The 21,440-nt window shown below is 42.2% G+C and overlaps 1 protein-coding gene across 5 annotated transcripts in view; it reads left to right on the top strand.

Moving 5' to 3' along the window:
- Nucleotides 1-21,440, top strand: part of CCSER1 (coiled-coil serine rich protein 1) — a 725,174-nt gene that overhangs the window by 575,071 nt on the left and 128,663 nt on the right. For 3 of the 5 annotated variants that reach the window (XM_079990787.1, XM_079990790.1, XM_079990789.1), the window contains exon 10: nucleotides 6,496-6,541. The exons of the other annotated variants lie outside the window; for them this stretch is intronic. In XM_079990787.1, coding sequence (XP_079846913.1) covers nucleotides 6,496-6,541 — 46 coding nt within the window. The remainder of the gene's footprint in view (nucleotides 1-6,495; nucleotides 6,542-21,440) is intronic. 5 annotated transcript variants of the gene reach the window in all.

Genomic DNA, 21,440 nt, shown 5'->3' on the forward strand with positions numbered 1-21,440 from the left:
AGTTTGAAGAGTCCCAAGGATATATTGTATGCATGGTGCAGAGTAGCCATTGCTAACCTGGTGCAGTTCAGATGTTTTGAACTGCAACTCCATTAGCCTCAGCCAGCAGTTTCCTAGAATTTCACATTTAAAATTTGGGTTATGTGGAATGTCACACTGTAGCTTTGTATTTTTTGTAATGCTCCAATCACTGCCTTTTCATTGCAGGGGTATTGAACACTCTACCATACCCTCCAGCATTCCTCACTTGAAAATAGGGGCATTTCTCCCTACTTCCCCCAACTGACCCTCCTCGACACCCCATTTTAGTTCCGTTCCCGCAGAGCATTTCCTTTCAGAAAAATGCCGAGTGCCACCACAGCTACACCAATGGGACACAGCACACATGTTCTTCACAGTCATGAAAAAACCCCTTGTTCCCAATTTAATTTAATTTAATACTTTGGTCGATTTACAAAAAGAAAACAGACACCAATAAATTTTTGAGGGGGGCAAGATTAGACATGGACGCACAAAATAAAAAAAATCAAGACTCCTTGTGCTCTGTTCTGTTCTCCTTTCCCTTTTTTACCCACTGGGGCGGGGGCGCTCTGATTTTGGCAGGGAGGACACTCTGATTTCTCCCCCCCCTTTTTTTGCCTCAAGCCTAAAAAATAACTGAAGCAAAACAACTAGCTTTGATGTGGGTGAAATGGATGAGAATGGGTCCTTTTCAATTCGGAACAGTCTCTCTCTCTCTCTCTCTCGCTCTCTCTCTCTCTCACACACACACTAGTTTATAACCTATAGAATTGTAATTTTTGAAATATAGAGGAGCTTACACACATGCCACAATATTTTGCTGACAGTCGCCAAAAAGCAATATACGACGATCCATCTTTAAAACACAAAACATATTTATATTGTTTCCTCCCCCAGAAGAGCAAGAATCTCCGTAGCCTAAGCTTATTAAATCACTTGTGCAAAAAAGCAACCTATTTGGATGAAAGAAGAAAGCTTGAAATAACTTGGTGAAATAGTGTTGGCTCTCTTGACGGTTTGTCTGAAGCATTAAGCATTCTATCTTCAGATATGTGAATATAAAATAATGCCATGCTTTGGTTTGACATGGATTAAAAATTGATACTGTTTTCAAGAAGATGATCTGAAGTTTGTCTTATGCCAACTGCTTTATTTTTTTTTAAGTAACAAATGACTGACTGGATGAATGAAGCTGGAGAGAGAAACAACATAACCTGCTGCTTTGGTGTGTATGAAATCCACATTCAGTCTGGCATGTCTTGGGCAATCAAACATACTTGCTTTAATATCAAGTGTCTGCTACATGGAGAGGAAGTACAGTTGGTTCAGCATAATTAAGCTCAGAGTGAAGGAGAGTGAGCATGCAGACAGACACTTGTAATGCGTAGAGGGCCTTTAACAAACACAGCCATTTAGTTCCTGTTGGAGAGGAAATGTTAACGGACATTCCTTCAATCCTGTACATGGTTATTGGAGATTGAGTTCTATTATTATTATTATTATTATTATTATTATTATTATCACAAACTGATCTGGAAAAGTAGAAAACTGAACATAAGGTTGCAAAAATTAGAAACCCAGAGAAACTGAAATTGACAGGTTCCCTCATCTCTCTAGATTCACACCTTTGTTATACCTATATATGTGACTTACATTTACTTACAGAGCCTTATTCACAAATGGTTAAAGGTAAAGGTAAAGGGACCCCTGACCATTAGGTCCAGTCGTGACAGACTCTAAGGTTGCGGCGCTCATCTCGCTTTATTGGCTGAGGGAGCCGGCGTACAGCTTCTGGGTCATGTGGCCAGCATGACTAAGCCGCTTCTGGCAAACCAGAGCAGCGCACGGAAACGCCGTTTACCTTCCCGCTGGAGCAAGTATTTATCTACTTGCACTTTGACGTGCTTTCGAACTGCTAGGTTGGCAGGAGCAGGGACCGAGCAACGGGAGCTCACCCCATCGCGGGGATTCAAACCACCAACCTAGGCTCTGTGGTTTAACCCACAAATTAGTTCATACTTAATGTACTCAGAGTCACTAATTAATCTGTTCTGTACAGATTTTGTACAAAATAAATGGTGGCCAATCACACCTTTGTTGTGACAAAGAAGAATTCAAGGTTGCAGAGAGCACAGGAGAGGGTTCCAAGCATGGGGTCCAACATTAGTGAAAGAACCAGCCAGCGCTGGTTAACCATATGCACTGAATCCCCAAATAGAACTAAGATTAGGAACCAGGCATTCACAATCTCAGAAAATACCATGGCAGATGATCCTCTGGGTCTCATCCAACTGTACAGTTATGATTCTAAGATGGGGGCACTCCCTTGTTCATTTCAACAAATATTTTCAAGGAGAAACGTTTGTGTCCTGAGTCCTGACTCAACAGATCTTGCAAGCTAACCATTCCTCACAAAATGAAGAAATTTTGAGCTATGCTAATTCAAATGTGGGGAAAACACAAAATAGAGGCCCTCTGCTACCTTCCAGCAACATATCCACAACTGTTTTGTTGAACTTCAAGTTTAAACAGCTGTTAATTAAGTGCAAAGCTTAAATCAGGGCTTGATGAAGGACTGTGCAATATGCATTTCCCCTGCGGCAAAATGCATAGACAACTTTGGCAAAGCAAGTGAGTTTGAGTGAGATTGTACAATGGTTGTCAGCAGCCAAAGCCCAGCAGACAGAGATTTTAATAGCAGATCTGCCACTATCTTAGACTGTTGCTCTATAGCAGTCTTTATCGAAAAGGACAATTGATCAGCTAACGAAGAGCACCATCTCAGGTTCTGGCACTTCAGTACATATTACTGCATCAATAAATCTTCTGCTGTGTGCAAATAGACTAAAGTTGTTGATTTCACTTGGTTAATGCTTGTACTCCACAGAAGGCGAACACCGGCACATACTGTAGAAAAACTAGCATAGTATTACAATTCACTTTTGCTGTCTCCATCTGTCACAACGGAGCATATTGAGCTTAAGAGGCTGATTTACATGACACTATATCTGGGCAATTACTCTGGACTCACTCATTTGGAGGGGAGAGTCTCTTCTGAACTTTCAGAGTGCAAACGATTCTGAAAGACATTTCTTTTGTATTTTTAAATCTCCTTTGTGTAATTAAATTGTAGCCTAATCCATCCATGTTCCTTTTATCATTCAGGGTTCAAGTTGGAATTGTTTAATTTCCATGCCTTCCACTTCCCAACCCACCAAGATCCTTAATTTCCCCCAGGATCTTTATATATATATATATACACACACACATATATATATATATATACACATATATACATATATACACACACACACACACACACATATATATGATTTTATTAAGACTTTTCATAATACATTGCAATAAGAAACAAACTAATCTAAACCAAAAAAGGAGAATACAAAGTCCTGTTTCACAAGGTGAAAGAGCAGTTATCCCACACAGCATTTGTCCTACACAGAGAAAGGCGAACCCTCCCAGCTCTCACCTGGGAGCTTCCCTTTCTTCTCCCATCCTCCCACCCTGGGCCAGGAAGCAGCACGTTATATGGAGATGAGTAGGGATTGATACAAAAAGGGAGCTTGAGAAAATGTAAAAAATATTGTGGGGGAATAGGAGGGCTGGAGCATAGAGGGAACTCGTGGTGGCATCTCAACAACCAGAAATCATTCTGTCCATTACCTCTGGGCTAGTTCTTTAAACTCCAGCAGCTTCTTCCAGTCACAAAGAGGATAAGAGACAGGACCAGCTTGTGACGTTCAAATCATATCCACCACAATTCCTTTAAAAACAATGTGGGGCACTGACCACTGTGATATTCCTTGGGGCAAGCAAGAAATGTGAATTGGTGATGCATAGATGCAGACAGCATCTCATTAAGTCCTCAGTAAGTTAGGGGTACCCGCCCTATCTGTAAAACTTGTTTCAGTTTCAAATCATTTGCAACAAGACAAATAGATTTGTAATGATGCAAAGTTCAATGTGGTCAACGGAGCCTTTCTGTAATGAAAAAAACTTTCTCTAAACTTTAGCCTAAAGCATTTGCTGTACTTTGTTTAACCAGCCTGGTGGTTACACATCCAAGTTTTATTGGTCACTGAAGAAACATGCTGCTGTATGCTTATTAAAAGTTAATTACTGTTGCTTCAAGACACTGAATAAGAAGTATCTAATGAACTTTTAAATGTTATCAATTCCATAATTATTTACATCAGTGTTTATAGCTTGGCTAGTTTTCAACTGTGACCAGGCAATGTATGGAGCACAGATGAAGGGACAGTTGAAAGAAATCCAGGTTTCTGATTTTTTTGCAGAATTTGCATATTCTGAACTTGTGAACTTATTATGTTTCTTTTGGAATTTTTTACCCCAGGGTACATTTATTTCCTCCAGGATTCATCTCTATATTCTTCTAGCCGTTCTCCTCCTAGTACTTTTCTATTATCTGAAGCATATTAAGTTTTAACCATATGCAGTCTTTCTGTAGCAAACTTGCTATGTCTCTTGCTATGTTACCCAAGCGGAAGGACTATCCAGTATGTGCACAAGTCATTGCGATACCAAGCCATTCACCTGCGATAAAAATGAGTCGCACAACTAACTAAGATAGTTAGCTAACCCATGTTCAGATATCACAAGATCATAGAGTTAGATGGGGCCCAGTGAATCATCTTTTGCAGCAGTTTTCAAACTATATGCCTTCAGGAAATACTCTTGGTATCAGCTGGTCAGTCAGCAATGAATGTCCAGGTGTTGAAGTAGATACAGAGTATGTTGTAAGGCGTCTTCTAGTCTTCATGCTTAGGAACTTCAATTAAGTTTAACAGTAGTTTAAAACCATAGTCTTCATTTGAGTGGTTACGACAAGGGTAGCCAATGTGGTACCCTCCATATCTTCTGGACTGCAATGCCCATCGTGCATGACCATTGGTCATGCTGGCTGGGACTGAGGGAAATTGTAGTCCACCACATACGGTGGACGCCACATTGATGTTTTATTGTGTTTTTAATATTATGTTGGGAGTTGCCCAGAGTAGCTGGGGCAACCCAGTAATATGGGTGGCATATAAATAATAAAATAATAATATCTATTATTAACCTACTCTTGAGGATAATGAACACTGCCTATTCTTTCTGTATCTTTTCAACATTTCCTATGTGCTAGGATTCTTCTTCTCCACTGTACCAACCCATCTTCTTTTCTCTGGGCAAATCATAAGCAGTCCTTTTATCTTTCCTATCTTATGCAACAAAAAAAATTCACCTTCTAGATATTTTCTGATCTTTTGTATCTCCTCTGGCATTATTCTCGTCAACCTCCTTCTTGCACTGTGGTGTACTCTCCTCAACTGGCCTGGATTGAAAAAGCCATGACCCTTCCTGTGATCAGAGCAAGCCCCGAACTGAACTGGACAAGATTCAGATATGTGTGGTTTTTTTGCCACAAGATAGTGGGGAAAGAAAGAGGAAAGAAACCTTGTTCTAAACCAAGGTGGAATTTGGCTTGGCGACTCCTTCTTTAGTGAATGTTCAAAATATGGTCACTGTCAATGTTAACATGTAACTGCTGAAAACCACACGTGAATTGTATGATTGCCTATTTTTGGCTGCATTCGCACAGCAGTTTATTCCATTTCCCCAAAGTTCCCTTAACTGCTCATTTCCCCATTATACATGAGCTGTCACATGGCATGAAATAAAGCAGAATATAGTGCAAGTTGAGCATTCATTTCCATGTTATTTGCCAGTGTGCTCCCCACCCCCCAGAAGAACATAACAGGAAATAGGCACCAAAGACGGACTATATTCTGCTATTTTTCTGCAAGTGGCATTTATATTGTGTGACAGCTGAAATATAATGCAGGAATTAACAGTTAGGTAGACGCCAGGGAAACAGAACAAACTGGCATGTGAATGCAGCCTGCATCTATGCTAACTCTACATGTCCTGCTTTTTACACATGCACAAATGACTACTTAGATAGCTGTCAACATCCACTCAACCATCCCCGACATTTCAAACATTCACAGAAACTGAATTCTTGTGAAATGGTTGATGGTCACAAAATTTAAGGCATTCATGTAACACATTCGCCGTAAACTGTTGGAGACTGTGGGAACCTGAATGTTGTTTTAGATAAGCACTGTGAACTATTAGAGAACCTGGAAACAAACAGCGATCAACAACTTCAGTTAAGCATCTTGGGTAAAGGAACTTGTTCTCTTAAGGAGGCCACATTAATATGTAATCCATGCACACTCCTTTTCACTCAGCCTGATTTCTGACAAGTTTGAAAGTGCCTGTCATATGCTGTAATTTCTTTCCCTCTCCGGTAAACAAGATGCGTTATTTGTCGGAAGTCTCTCTCTTTCTCTTCCTCTCTTTTAGTGCCATCATTTCCTCGCCATTTTTAATTTGCTGTGACTATTAAATGCTGACACCCCTTGCTCCAAAAAAAATGTGTTTTATTTACAGGGCACAGCTTATGGAAGTGCTCCTGTTCCCTCTCGCAGGCAGTTATGTGAGTCTCTTAAATTCTGCTCTGTGTTGTAAAGATGACTATATGTGTTCATGTGCTGTATAGCATGGCATGCTGAGAGAGATGACACACCCCAAGGTCAATATGCAACCAGCAGTGTTGCATATTGCCTGTAACGTGTTTGTAGCTAACAACACACCCTTCTTTCCTTATTTGGTCTGTCCTTCGTCCAGCGCAGCTTTCAATGAGGGCAACCCCTGTGCTCCATAGAGCTGTGATGAAAGTTGGAAAAACTCCACGATGACTCAAAGTCTGAAGAAAGATGCTTGTTGGGCTTGAGCCGTCATGCATTCTGTTGAAGCTGGTGCATGTCTCGGTCTCTAGCGCCATACGGAACTGAGGCTAGTTAAGGACCTTGTTTCTAGCTTCTTGTTAAATTTTCCTGTCCAATTACCCTCAGTCAGGCAAGCAAAATCTAAAACAACTTGTTAGGTCTTTTTTTATTATTATTTTAAAATGCAGTTTTAAGCAGCTTCCAGTCAAGGCTACGCCACCTTGGCTGCTGTGGGGCCGTTGCTTCCGATTAACCTGCAGAGAGCACCTGAGAAATCTCAGGAAGTTGCAATAATAAGCTACCTACTCCGTACGAAAAGGTAGAATTTTGCAAGATCACAGAATTAGTTTTTCAGTTCTAATGGCAGTGCAGAGTGAGTTACCTGCCAGCCAACCTGCTTGTCTTAAGATCAGTGTGTTACAAATGAGATCGGTGTAGGTTAAACATGCAGAACCTCCAAAGGTAGTCTGACTTTTAGAACTTTTTCTTTTTTCTTTTTCCAAATCCCACTTCTGCCTCTTTCTTCCTCCCTTCCTCCCGCCCTCTCTCTCTCTTTGCCTTTCCCCATTAGCGTGTCCATTTGCGGGGCATCCATTCTGTTCCACATGCACATAATATGCTATAGCAGTCCACTGCATCAATTATGGTTATTGCACAATGCATCACAGCGATGAATGCCAATTTGCCAATTCATCATCACATGACATTGCTGGCTTCTTCACCAAGCGCAGTCCAGTTGAAACAATGCTTCTGTTTCATTGTTGCCAGTCTTGTTGCTTGCATCACATTCACCGAGGCTGATAATATGGATCAATTGGGGTAAAAAAAAAGTCTTAATAACATTTGTCTGCTGATACGGGTCTTGTGAAAACAGAAAGAATGTAATCTGTGTGATGACAGTCTCTCCCTTGTGACACTATGGGAAGAGTTTGACTTTGCTAGATGGAATTACGGCTCCTGAGAAAGGATGGAAGGATTAACTGTGCTATTATTAATGAAGGTAGAAGGAGATGAGGAATTACTCCTCGTTAAGACTCTGCTTTTCTGAATGCCTGGATTAATTAAAGGAGAGGAGCTTTCTGTGAGGCGGTTGATGGGAACAAGATGTCCTCAAGGTGGAGATGGAGGAATTTAATAAGAACTGGATTTTGAGATGTCGACACGCTTTTCATCCAAAGCAAACACGCCTGTCTAGATCTTGACACAGGATTTCATGGTCTTCAAAATTATTGGTAGATGTATCCGTGAGATTTCCCTTCACCTGATATTTCCTCTAGTGGAATGATGCCACTATTGTATCTTTACTTCCGGTAAACATGCAACCTCCTTGGTCCTGAGAAGATTATACAGTGAATGACAGTAGCTCAGAGCAAAGCTCAAGAGATGCTGTGAGTCAGCTCCAACCAGCCTTCCCCAGCCTGTTTTAGACTACTATTATTAATAAGAGTTTTGTGGCTTTTAGCTGGGCTCTATCAATAATTTTATCACATATACTGCTTAGAGGGTCCAGTGATTAAATGGTCTGTATCGATATTTCTAAATGAACAAATATGCTTTCCAGCAGCCCTGTCTACTGACTATGCTGGCTGGGGCTGATGCGAGTTACTGTCCAAGACATCTGGAGGGCACCTGGTGTAGGTAATACTAAACTAGAAGGAGCAATGGTCTGGCTCATCCTGCTTCCTATGATCTTGTGGATCCTATGATCATTAGTGAACACAATGAAAGAGCCAGTACTTGTAGGGATGCAGAAATTGCAGGCTGAGGGGCACTGACTCAATCTCTAGGTCACTTACACATGCAAAAGAAATACAGTGGTACCTCTGGTTAAGAACTTAATTCATTCCGGGGGTCCGTTCTTAACCTGAAACTGTTCTTAACCTGAGGTACCACTTTAGCTAATGGGGCCTCCCACTGCCACCGCGTGATTTCTGTTCTCATCCTGAAGCAAAGTTCTTAACCCGAGGTACTATTTCTGCGTTAGCGGAGTCTGTAACCTGAAGCATCTGTAACCTGAAGCATCTGTAACCCAAGGTCCACTGTAAAGTTGAAGAATTGTGGCCCCAAAAGCTGTTATCATGGAGGCTATGAGCAAACTGGCATTGAACTGATACTCCAGGTAGATCCTAGAAGGGTAGATTCACCCTACTGTGTAGCAGAAGATTTCACACTCCTGGTATAGAGTGGCTGTGGGTGTTTTTGAGAAGAGGTGAAAGGATGGGTGACATGTCCAAAAGGAAACTGTATGGTTCATTCCAGTCAGGGGAGGCTTGCTTGCAGAAGGGGATGAGGTGATGAGAATTAGCAGAGGGGGTCAGAGAACAAGACCTCTTGACTCATATAGGCAGTTTGACACTTCCACAAGTTCTATCCTCTTTCAGCCCTAGCCCACTGAAACATCGCCTAGCTGCTATGATCTTTAAAGGAAGTTCTGCACTGCTGCCACTGGACAAGTGTGAGGAAGAAGCCCCAACCCCCTCCAGGAAATCTCTTGTGTTGTTTATTTACCGGTACTTGCCTCCTATGTGCTTTGAGTAAAAAAAAAGGAGGCATGTACATGCTCAGTTACACAAAGGGCATTTGGCAAAGTTTTACTGAGCTTTGTGTCTGTCACTGGAGCAGATATCCTTGGATATGTCAGAAGGAGTGCACCTGAAATTACGAGTACTTGCTGGTGGTTTTAATTACCTGAACTTGTTTGTAAATGGTATAGCGAAAGGAGCTTCTGTAGTTCACTGCCCTAATGATTTTTCCAGGGGACAAATGATGATGTCTTTCTCTGTATTGCCTCATTTTATTGTGGGTCTTATCCTTGCACTTCCCAAGCTCTTTGCTCTGATCCTCAAAATATGGAGGCTCTTTATGTTTGAAACCTGCTGGTGGATAAATGCTCATAGGTTATATTCCTTTGACTGAGATACGGCATTCAAAATAGGTTCTAGTACTAAGACCTGCTGAGCTCTGGTCCTTGAGTCAAATTTTGTCCTTCAGCACTGATGCCAGACAGAATTTAGTAACTGCTCCAGAAAACACTTAACCTGGGAATAAACTAAAATTAATGAGACTTACTTTTGAATAGATGTGCATAAGAATGTGAACGATATCATGCTTCTGACCTGTTCCTTTAGTCCACCATGCTTGATATTTTATGTAAACCACTTTAGAGAAGTGTCAGGACAAAAAACCCCATGCAGAAATGTTGTAAATAAATGAGTCACGCTTTTAAATTTTGGTCAGCAGGAACTTTTTCTGCTGGCACTTTAAGACTGAACAGACTGCAGGCAGGGCTAAACTCTGCCCTCTCCCAGCCAGAAACATCTATTTCCCTGTTTTTAATTACATTCAGCCAGAGGAAAGACTTCTGTTTAACACAAAAGCTCACATGACACATTGTAAACTTTCACCCCGATAAGTGCAGATGTCTAGATCAGAATTTATTAACGAAACAGAGTAGTCTTTCAGTCTCTCATTCAGCCTTAAAAGGATGGTTGTATGAGGTGTCTTAGAGGACTTTTTTAAACTTACATTTGGAGACAGATATATCTGAGCAAATATTTTCTGTACATATGAAGTAATTCAGGACTGACGATCTGAGGGTAAGGGAGAGGGGCCTCCATCTTATTCCTTTTAAAAGTTGGTTGGTGCATAATGCATGTGTGTGACTAAGAAAATACTTCTTCACAGAGTGCACAGTGAAACTATGGAGTTTGCTCCTACAAGAAATACTAATGGCCACCAACTTGGGCGGCTTAAAAGGAGGATTAGACAGATTCGTGGAGAACGAGGTTAACTGTAGCTGCTAACCTTGATGGCTGTGTTCCATCTCAACTGCCAGAAATACCAGTTCCTTTAAACTGCAGGTGGAGAGAATGCTTTTGTATTTGGGTCCATCTCCCATGGTTCCCATCTGCATCTGGCTGTCCACTGTGACAGCAGGAGGCTCGACTAGATGGGTCTGATTCAGCAGGCTTGTCTTAATGTTCTACTGTACTTAAGAACAAACTGAACATGGAGAAAGAATAGAAAGAGCATATGAAGAATTATATGCCTTTTCATATAAAGGGTAGATGGGATTTCTATAATACAATTGATTTTTGATAGAATCATTTTTCCTGAAAACTTCTATAATGGGTGGGTGCTTTTTTTTTTAAGTGTTTTTGTGTGTGTCATGTAATGTGATACACTGACACCCAGCAGTCTATTCTGAACCCTTTTCAGGTTGTGATGCAGATTCCAAGGCTAGACCTTGCTCAAATGTTGAGCCGGAAGGTGTTTACTTTAGTCCAGGGTACCTGGAGTAATTTGGAAAAGCTAGGCTCTGGAATTCAGTAGGACTCAGGAAGAAGGTTCTATGCTGCTGGCAGCAGAAGTCCACGTTCCTTATATACATAATGAGCAGGACTGTTCCATCCAAAGGCTTCTTACTGCCTTCTAATCACAGAGGGCAAAGCTGTACACCCTGTTTTCCCCCCATCATGGTAGGTCAATAGACTATGCCTTAACCTCAGAACTGGTGGTTCCATGTTCAAATCCTCAAAAGGGGAGTAAATAGATTTCATCAAGAATCATAATTTGGAAAGTTTGAATTCCAGCATTATCTGTTCCTCAAATCCATTAGAAGATATTTTTCTGGAGAACCTTTTGGAGTTTAATTGTTCCTTTAGAATTTGTATGGGGGGGGGGGATAGATTGTGGGTTTATGCTAGAGAGCCAGAAATGTGGTCCTACGCATGTCTGCTAGGAAATAAGTCTTGCTGGGACTGACTTATGGTTAAGTCAATACAGGTGCCCCCCCACTTACATGGGGGTTATGTTCTGCCCCCACAAATGAAAATCTCCTAATTTGGGAGTACCCTCAAAATACTCTGTAAACACCCTCTCTGCCACCCTTTCTCCAATCCAGTCCAAAGATTCTGTACCCTCAAATATCCACAACTAGAATAGAAACTTGGGGGCTGGATGGAGGACACATGGAGAAGTGGCTGCGGCTGCAATATCGCATGCATCAGCTGTTAAGATGGGGAGGCTGAGCAGCCTAAAGAAAGCCCCGCTGTGCCTTCCATCTCTTCATGGCTTCTTCTGCCCTTACTGATGTCCTCTTCAGACTCTGGGGAGAACCTCCTCGTGAGCCACAAGGACTCTCCAATGCTTTCCCGCCATTTCCAGGTTTGAATTGAATTGTTTATATAGTTCCCTGCATATAAGCGGTTGCATGTGAGTCAGTCACATGCAACTGGGGGTGAGACGCCTGTATAGGGTTGCAACCTCAATGGCGTTTTTAATTGTCCGTTCCTAAACTTGGGATATGTGGGAAGTTTTTAATTAGGATAAGGATTGGCTATGTCTCCAAGCTGAAAAAATTAATTTCCAAGTGTTTTTGTTCTTCCATGCTCCCACAGAAATCAAAGGATATTTTGTCATTAATTTGGAGCATGGCCTCTTATCTTCCTTATAGTGGGCTAAATATATAGATGCCTCTAATTCTTCTCCCAGTGGTTGTGGTGTTCTTTCTTGTTTCCATGGAAACTGCTATTAGCAGAATGAAAGTTTTAAAAACAGCATTCATTCTAAAACACTGGAAACATACATGAGAGAGTACCTGAAACTGACTTAGAGCTCATTTGTAAAAAGTCATGCCATGTACCTTCTGTCGGATCTTTGGCGTGTATATTTGGTTTTGTTCATTATCTTATTGCTTTGGTTTTTAAATCCCTCTTATTAGTCCTAGAGGCAGGCTAATTTAAAAATACAATTGTGTTGTATTCATCAAACAGATTTTCATTTAGCGCTTCATGCTTCTTAAAATTAAATTTCCCCAGAAAAATCAATGATTCGTATGAAGGGAAGAGACAATATTCGTTAACCCGTGCAGTATCAGATTCTTCTTCCCTGCCCCTTCCTGGTAATTTTGAACAAGTTTCTCTGTCAATCGAAACGGAAGGTAGGAATAGGGTTTAGAATCTGCCAGCCGAGTTCTGCAATCTCACTGCTCTTTCTGTTTCCATGGAGACAGATATTGCCTGGGTGAAAATGAAGTAACCCTCATGAAGGAATCCTAAACAATTTGAGGAGGGTGAAACAAATGTCCTCTAGACTTTGATAGAAGAGCCCAAACCCAATCACTTCAACCCAGTCATTACATTCACTTCCTTCTAAAACTTCTGAACCATCATGTTTAGTATTATGAAGAACGTAGACGAGAATTCAAAGCGCCATGTGCAGCGTTCCGTAAACAAACCACAGCTTTTCAGCCTCCCTATCTCTGTGGCAGCTCTCCTTTACCCCCTGAAAAGCCTCTTCAGTGTACGGAGGAATTCTGTTGCAGAATCCCATGAGGTACAAGGAACCAGTGTCAGAAATAACAATAACACACCACCTCATCTGTATGCCAAACTGATTTGTGCATAGGCCTCCATGGGCCTCCATGGATCTTAGCTTACAAAGATTTGTCCCTTTCCAGTGGGAATTCACTTGTTAGTTGAAACTGTGATGTTTATTAAAATGCAAATATGTGTTTCATTACGTCTCATGAATAAATCAGTGTTTCCCAGGCCTGTCCACCTTCAGGAGACACTAGCTGTACTGACTCATATTCATGGCCAGCCAAGGGGTAGCAAGAGATTCCATGGGTCTCTGCATTTAACCAGGGTTGTGTTTCCATTTGGAAATCAATGCACCAAGAAGCATGGTTTATTTTACACATATTTATACCTGAAGCCTTCAGTGGAGGGGGTGCAGAACATTATATCCCAGGAGGGTCTCTCATTGCTTCTCTCACAGCTTCAGAAAGCTTGGGCCCAAAGCGGCAGCCAGTCTTGGTGCTGCCAGAGCCGCATGGAATTCTGCCTACTTCCTTTTCCTTTTTCCCAGCAGCCTTTGAAGAAAACAACTGCTCCCTTTCTGCTTTCAGCATCCCCACTTTGTCTTTGTATCCTCAGTTTCAATAGCATCCTGCAAAAGGCACTGTTTAAAGTGCTTTTGCTGCACACAAATATTTTCAAATTGAATTACATCATTATTGTGTAAACACAAGCTAATGCAGTTCCTTTACCAACATGCTCCACTGCAGTCATCACCAGTCTGTAACCTCCAGTTGTTTGGACTACAGCTTGCATCAGTCTCAGCTAGCATGGCTGATGGGATTTGCAGCCCAAAACATCTGGAAGGAACAAGGTTGGCAAAGGCTGTTGTACTGTATGGGCAGGTCTGCAGTAAATTAAATCCATACTTCCGTGAAACTAGCTAAGGAATTCCCTTTGTGTGCATCCCCCCCCCCCATCAGTCAAGTTTTTTCTAGGTAGGAAAAATTGTAAACTACAATACAGAAACAGAGGAGGTACTTTCTAGTCAATTTCTGGGATTCCTTAATATTATGCACAAAGAAATGTCAGCTAGGGAGTAATCTAAAAGCAGCTGTTTTTGAATAACACGGGAGGTGTACCTAAGCAGCACAAAATCAATATGACTTAATACCTAGCTTTGCCGGGATTGTGCCCCCAATGTTCATTGCCTGCCTTCTTTGGAAATCTTAATATCTCATCGTGCAAAATTGTGCACATTTACTGCAAGTCTAATAATACATGGCTTGCTCTAAATCTTTGTTTTGAAAATGTTTCTGGGTGTCAGGCAAAATAGAGAGAAGTGACTGAAATTATCCATGGAGCTTCTGCATTCCTGGAGCTTGTGTATATGGGAGCATGAAGGAATATGTGAAATTGTCTACTTCGTGGGGAGTATTTTTGTTGTTGTTTTCACATAGATCCACAAGACAGTAACTTCACTGACTCCTCTCCAAAGCAACCTTGAAGTGCTTGCAGTCCTTGTAAGGAGGATCTGTGGACAAACATATTGTCATTTTGGGGCTCCATTGAAAACGAAAGGTGAGATGTGTTGGATAAAGCACCTTAGAAATGATGTTTAATCATGTAAATAGCTGGTGCTTTGCTGACAACTTTCCTTTGATTCAGGCAGGAGTACATGTAGTTTGCGTAACAATGAGCCTATATAAGCAGCAAAGTATGTGAATTTCAATGTAGCCCTTTTAGAACGAGGATGGAAGTCGTGTTTAGAACACCAGAAGGCACCTGGAACCCTGTGTACTGTCATTGGGAAAAAGCTGCTGGTGCTCTTCCGTCATTGAGAAAAAATTATAGGGGGAAAATCCTAACACAGATACAAGGAGAAACCTCCAGTTGTGAAACTTTATGAAATTCAATCAGGGAAAATGAAGCATTAGCTTGTTCCCGCTGTGATAAAGTTTCTATGAGACTAGAGGGACTGTGTGGATTGTGATTGAAGCTATCTGTGCTTTCAGTGAAAAATACTTCAGAGCTGAGCCCAAAATCTCTCCCAGTGCAAGTATGCAGCTTTATTCAAGAGCTGTGAAAGGGTCCCCCTTATCTGTAGAAAAAACTGAGAACAGGGCCCCATTTAATGGTATAGGTGGTGTGGAAAATGTTGTGATGATGACCTCCCCCCCCCAGCTGCACCATGCCATAGGGAGTGCAGCAAGCAATGTGTAGGTGCTCTCTAATTCTGCTTCGTAACAGTGCAGTGCCAAGAGGCCAATCAGATATGGCCATGTGGCAGAGTGACAAAGCCAGTTCAGAGCAACAAAAGAAAACATTGCCTCACTCTTATTTGGATTTATGTCACCATCACATAGTCAATCAAGTATTGCTGTGAGATTGCATCTAAAGGCCAAATGAGAGCTGTGATCCCTGCCCTTGTTCAGCAGCTTGCAGTATGCAGCTCAGGAAAATAATCATAATAATATTTTTTTATTTATACCCCGCCCTCCTCAGCCAAGACCGGGCTCAGGGTGGCTAACACCGAATATAAATACAGTAAAAACATTAAAAACAAAACAAACAAACAAACAGTTGATTAAAATATATATTAGAGTACTGTTTTAAATGCAGCTTTTAAACATTAGCTTTTAAATGAAAGCTAATGTTAGGTACAGTAGCAGTGGGGAGAATATTCGTGAAATGCAGCAGCCATGAGCAAAGAAAGGGAAAACAAGATGAGAAAAGTGTGTGTGTCCCTGTGCGTGTGTCTTCATGTGTGTGCATAATTTTCTTAGGTTTTTGAAGCCCTTGGGTGCCCACCATGCATGAGTTGCATTTTACTTCATATATCTCAGGTTTTCAGCCCTAATCTAACATGATCAAGAAATGCAACCCCAGAGGTGGGTCGTTCAAATGAAGCAGTGAAGCTGTGTAGATAGGCGTTGAATCTGAATCACACCGGATCCCATATAATTCTATGGCACAGGGTGCAGGCACTGGGGCTAGTGGGCAAGAGACAAAACCTCTTTCTCAACCAAAGAACTCCCAGCAAAAACAACCCCTGACATAGGAACCTGCCATTGGCCCCTCTAGTTCAGTACTGTCCATACTGGCTCACCAGGGTTTCATACAGGGGTCTGCCATAATAATAATAATAATAATTTTTTATTTATACCCCACCCATCTGGCTGGGTTTCCCCAGCCACTCTGGGCGGCATCCAACAAAACACTAAAATGCCATAACCTATTAAACATTAAAAGCTTCCCTAAACAGGGCTGCCTTCAGATGTCTTCTAAAAGTTTGGTAGCTATTTTTCTCTTTGACATCTGGTGGGAGGGCGTTACACAGGGCGGGTGCCACTACTGAGAAAGCCCTCTGCCTGGTTCCCTGTAACTTGGCTTCTTGCAGCGAGGGAACCACCAGAAGGCCCTCGGCGCTCGACCTCAGTGTCCGGGCAGAATGATGGAGGTGGAGACGCTCCTTCAGGTATACTGGACCAAGGCCATGGATTGAACATGGGACCTTCTGATGCAAATCAGTCGTTCTACCACTGAGCCATGGCCCTTCCTCCTGGACTCAGCTCAACCTACCAACACCAATGTTTGCTGAACACGTTGTTCTTTCCCCTGTGAGATAATGAACGACATCTACTTCACCTCAGTGAAGGACAGCAGCTGAATAGTAAAACTTGCATTGTGAACTGGCAGTGGGTATTTACTGACAAGTATGCCCCGTAGGTTAGGCAGCTGGTATTCATCTCAATCTATATGACATTTAGATTTTAGGGTGACAGATGTGTGTATTTTTGGTTGCAATGCATGAGCTTCTTCTCATTTTTTTCTTATTAAAAAGTGACAAAATTTCAGCACAGATCAGGAAAATATATATGATGCACAATTTTGCAGTCAATTTCTTGTTTCCTTTTGCAATGTCTTAAACACAGTGAAGAAAATAGAGCAGAAACCACCGTCTCAAGCGAGCTGGGTTGAAGTTCATAGACTGTTAAATGGGTCCTGAACCTTCTTGAACCTTACCTTTTTCTAAGCAAGGCAAGCAAATGCAAACATTAGAACTCTGTTTGATCCAACCTGGGAGTATTATATATTACATCAGTTTTCCTGTTTTATAAATATTACTATCTCTAGTAGGCACAATTGCATAAAAATGTAAGATAGATATATTTAAATATGCATGTACCACAGAGATGGATAAATGTTTATGACCAGTACCAGATATCACAGAGCATTCAAAAGTGCATTACTATGCAATCAAATGTGCAACAGTCTTTGACGTGAGGGAATAGCAAATCTGTGTAAAGTGAATGTCCTGTCAATATAAGAGAGTGAAATTCCAATGCTATTTCTGCCCTTCATGCTGGTTCAGCTGCCTCTTATTGTCTACAATAAAACAGCAATAAAATAAGCAATAAACTAGCTGTGTGTCTTTGACATGAACAGCAATGGTGTATAAAGCGAGCCCATGCTGTCAGTGGTAATATAAAGAAAGCCCAATTGCAAATCTGTTCCCCCCATTTTTTTTTATTTTTTTAAATTTGCCCTTCATGCTCCTGAACTGCAGCATATTGTGAAGGATATCCTCTTCTCAGCATGTAATGAAATGCATACAGAACCCTGAGAGGCATGATGTTTATTTTCTTCTTTTTCTGGACATGAGACAAAGGAGTTTAGATCAGGACAGCCATCTGTATTGTAAGGCAGTGGTTGTCTGGGCATTTTAATAAAGAGCCAGCCAATGGCCTTTTGCTTTTGTTCCATCCTTTATCAGTAGGTCTTGACCCTTGGCCTGGAAATGAAACCACAGTTGTTGCCACCAGCACTGTTTTGAATTCTAGTAGTTAAGATTAATGGAACTCTGTCTTTTAGACAATGGTCCTGGGTCTAGCTCCAGTCATTATTTTAAAGGGTGTTTCTGTGGAACAAGGCACACACACACACACACACACACACACACACACACAAATGTAGATGGAGACTAGGGATGGAAGTATCTGAGAAGTTAAGCTTTTCTCATTTAAGTTCAGTTTGCCAACATTTCCACATTGCATTTAAAAAGTATGCATTTATGCCAATACACCACATTTTAATTCAATTTTTCTTAAACTACATTTCTCAAAGCAACTTTCTCTAATATAATGCATTTTTAATGTTTCACTCATATATTAACATTTTGATGTGCACATTTAAGGCAATTTTATATGTTTTTGTGGAGGGGGCAAGTTGTAAAACTGCATCACAGAATTCAGGGAAGTATGAATTTTTAAAAGCTAGCTGTGTTTCGGTTTGAATGATCCTTCAGGAACTGCAAACCAAATATCTTTCTTATTCCTAATGGAGATACACTTTTGGAATTGTCCTTGACATGTTCATCCAGTCCTGAACAATGCAGTGCAGATAGACCTGGGATGGCCAACTGTCAGGGGCTCAGGAGCAGAGGCACAGGGAAGAGAGGAGATGGAGAGCGAAGGGGAAGAATCCGAGGGGAGCATAGGAGAAGAGGACAGTGGACCGAGGGATTCCATGAGCCTCTCCAGCGAATCGGAAGATTCACAGAAGGGGGCGCCAGTGGCCAGGGGTAGGGGGTTCCCAAGGGGAACGCCCCAGGAGCAAGGGGGCAGCAGGGACCAGTTTCCCCACCAGAGCAGAGTGGGGGGGAAGAGTCCCAAGGATCGGGGCCAGTGCATTCCCCACCAGGGAGAGAAGATAAGGCAGGGCTGACCACGCCTCCATCAGAAAGTCGGACAACGGAGGAGAGGTCAGATCCGGCCAGTGTCCCGGAAGAGGGAAGCAGTGACCGAAGTAGCGTAACGGTTAGGAGAAAGGTCACTGGGTTGGCGCGAGAGGCAAGTTCAAATGTACAGGAGCGCGGGACAGCAGAGAATGAGGATTGGGAACCGGGTCCTAAAGCCCGCCGGAGGGAGGGGGAGGAGCTAAGCGACTCAGCGTCGGAAGAGTCCAGAAAGGGCAATGCCCCAGCGGGCAGGAGGACCCAGAGGAGGAGAGAGCAGCGTAAAAGGTGGAGCAGGGCTAGGATCTTAAACTGGTGTCATAGGGGAGGAGACTCAGACGGGACTTCGCCGATCTAGGGTTTAAGACGTAGGGCTGCACGCTGTGGCTTTGAAATGGAAACTGAACTTCAATAAAGACTTTTGTACATTACCACAGCCTAGCATTGGTCCTCTGTGAGCTGGGACCTAGAGGCAGCTCTGACACCAACGTTTTGGGGCCATGGGGACATTTTCAAAGTGGAGAAACTGTGCCGGGCTTCCTGTGCATGCTGCAGCTATGCCTACGTCTCAACCTTGCACACACTTATGTTCAAACTTTCCCCCTCACCAGCAATTCGGTTTGGAAAAAGCCTTGTGTTGTCTGCAATAAAAGACTTGTTTCAAGTGAATTTCAGCAGATAAACCTGTTGGGTACCAAAGGAAGATAGCTGCAAGTGCATGTCTGCTTGTGGGTGCCAGCATTCACACTCAGGCCCAGGATGGCCATACTGTGTGTCCAGGGTGAGAGGCAGTACCCTTCTGAATACCAGTTGCTGGAAACTGCAAGAGATGCAAGTGCTCTTGTGCTTGGGTACCATTTGTGAGCTTTCCACAGGTTGACCACTGTGAGTGTAGGATGCTGTACTATATGCATACCTTCCAACATGTTCTGACCCAAAACCTGGAAGCATATCTTCCAGGCTGCACTCCTGGACGAGTCATGTGACCTGTGTGAGATTATGGCTCTGAAAAAAAGTCCATAAGATCTACTCTCTAACAACGTACTTTGTGACTTTTTGCAGCCATTATTCCTAAAATCATGTACTCCCTTGGAACTCCCCCCTCCCTTTCTCAAACTTGAAAGAACGTTGCTCATGCCTTATACATTTTTTTCCTAAACCATTGCTGTGTGCTGACACACATGCTAGAACACATTAAAATAAATTTTAATACCTTTGCATGCTAATGCACATTAAGACACTCTTTTTAAAGCTGGGCACTGCTGCACATTAAAAGAATTTTAAATCCCTGCTGATGTGCACTGATGAAATTCCCTGTTAGCCTTTTTGTATCTTTCAAGTGCACTCACCCCATGTTTGTTCAGCTGGCCAAACCAGTTCAGTTCTGCACGCTTAAAACAATTATAATTTGTTTTTAAAATGGTGGTGAAAGGGAAGTAAAGGGGATCGGTTGTAGAACTCTTGAAAGCACTTGGGAAATGAATAAGTTGTTTGGTGCTTTTAAGGTATTTAGTAGGAAAGTTGGGGGAAAGATGGAAATCTAGAACGAGAAATGTTTTCCATACTGAGAGGTGTGTCAGTGCCATAGCAATAAAGATTAGCAGTGCAATCCTAACCCCCTGGTATTTACTGATGGAGGGAGTTAGGCTATGGCAGAAATGACTGGCTGCTGATTTTCGCTAGCCCTTGCTGGTGTGTGTGTGTGGGGGGGTACCACTGCAGAGACCTCATGGCGCATGCAGAAAATGGAGTAATTAGAATGATACAGCTCGTGCTGTTAGTGCCAGCAGTTGGAAGCATGGGGCCATGAAACAGTGCTTTATGACAGGTTGGACGGGGCAGAGCAGAACTGACTATGGTCACTAGATCAATAATAATAATAATAATAATAATAATAATAATAATAATAATTTATTTGTACCCCACCCATCTTGCTGGGTTTCCCCAGCCACTCTGGGTGGCTTCCACAGAAACCAAAAACAACTGTTACATCCCCATGAGAGGGACCCATTCCAGGCCTCTCAGTTATGAGCTGTGGGGAAAACTGTCCCCGCTTTTCATATAGGCCAGTCAGTGCAAGGGGCAGGGCTTCAGATGCAGTGGTGTATCTGCACCAGCTGACAGTGGGGGGCGTTGATTGGTTTTCTCTACTTTCTCTGTTGATGTAGAGCCTTTCTGCTGGGCAGTAAACCAAACTGGTAATCATAGCTGTCAACTTTCAGATTTGAAAATAAGGGATCAGCAGCCTCACCTGTCCCAGGGACAGTCTACGGGATATCTAACAATCCGGGATAGCAGCGGGAAACGGCGCTGGAATAAGGGAATTTCCCGCAAAAAAAGGGAAGGTTGACAGCTATGCTGGTAATAGAGTTACCAACCCACCCACCCCCAACTCTCTGGATCCATATACATGATCCTGGCATGAAGTGATATGAAAAGTGTTGTCTGCTGATTTTTTAGTATGATAAGGCACAGGAGATATGCTAGAAAGCAATAAATAGATAAATAAATCCAGTGTGAGAGAGTTTGAGGGGCTGCTACCAGTGGCAATGTACAGATGCACATGGAAGT

Source organism: Podarcis cretensis (genome assembly GCF_951804945.1).
Source record: "Podarcis cretensis genome assembly, chromosome: 9".
In the NCBI taxonomy this organism is placed as follows: Eukaryota; Metazoa; Chordata; class Lepidosauria; order Squamata; family Lacertidae; genus Podarcis; species Podarcis cretensis.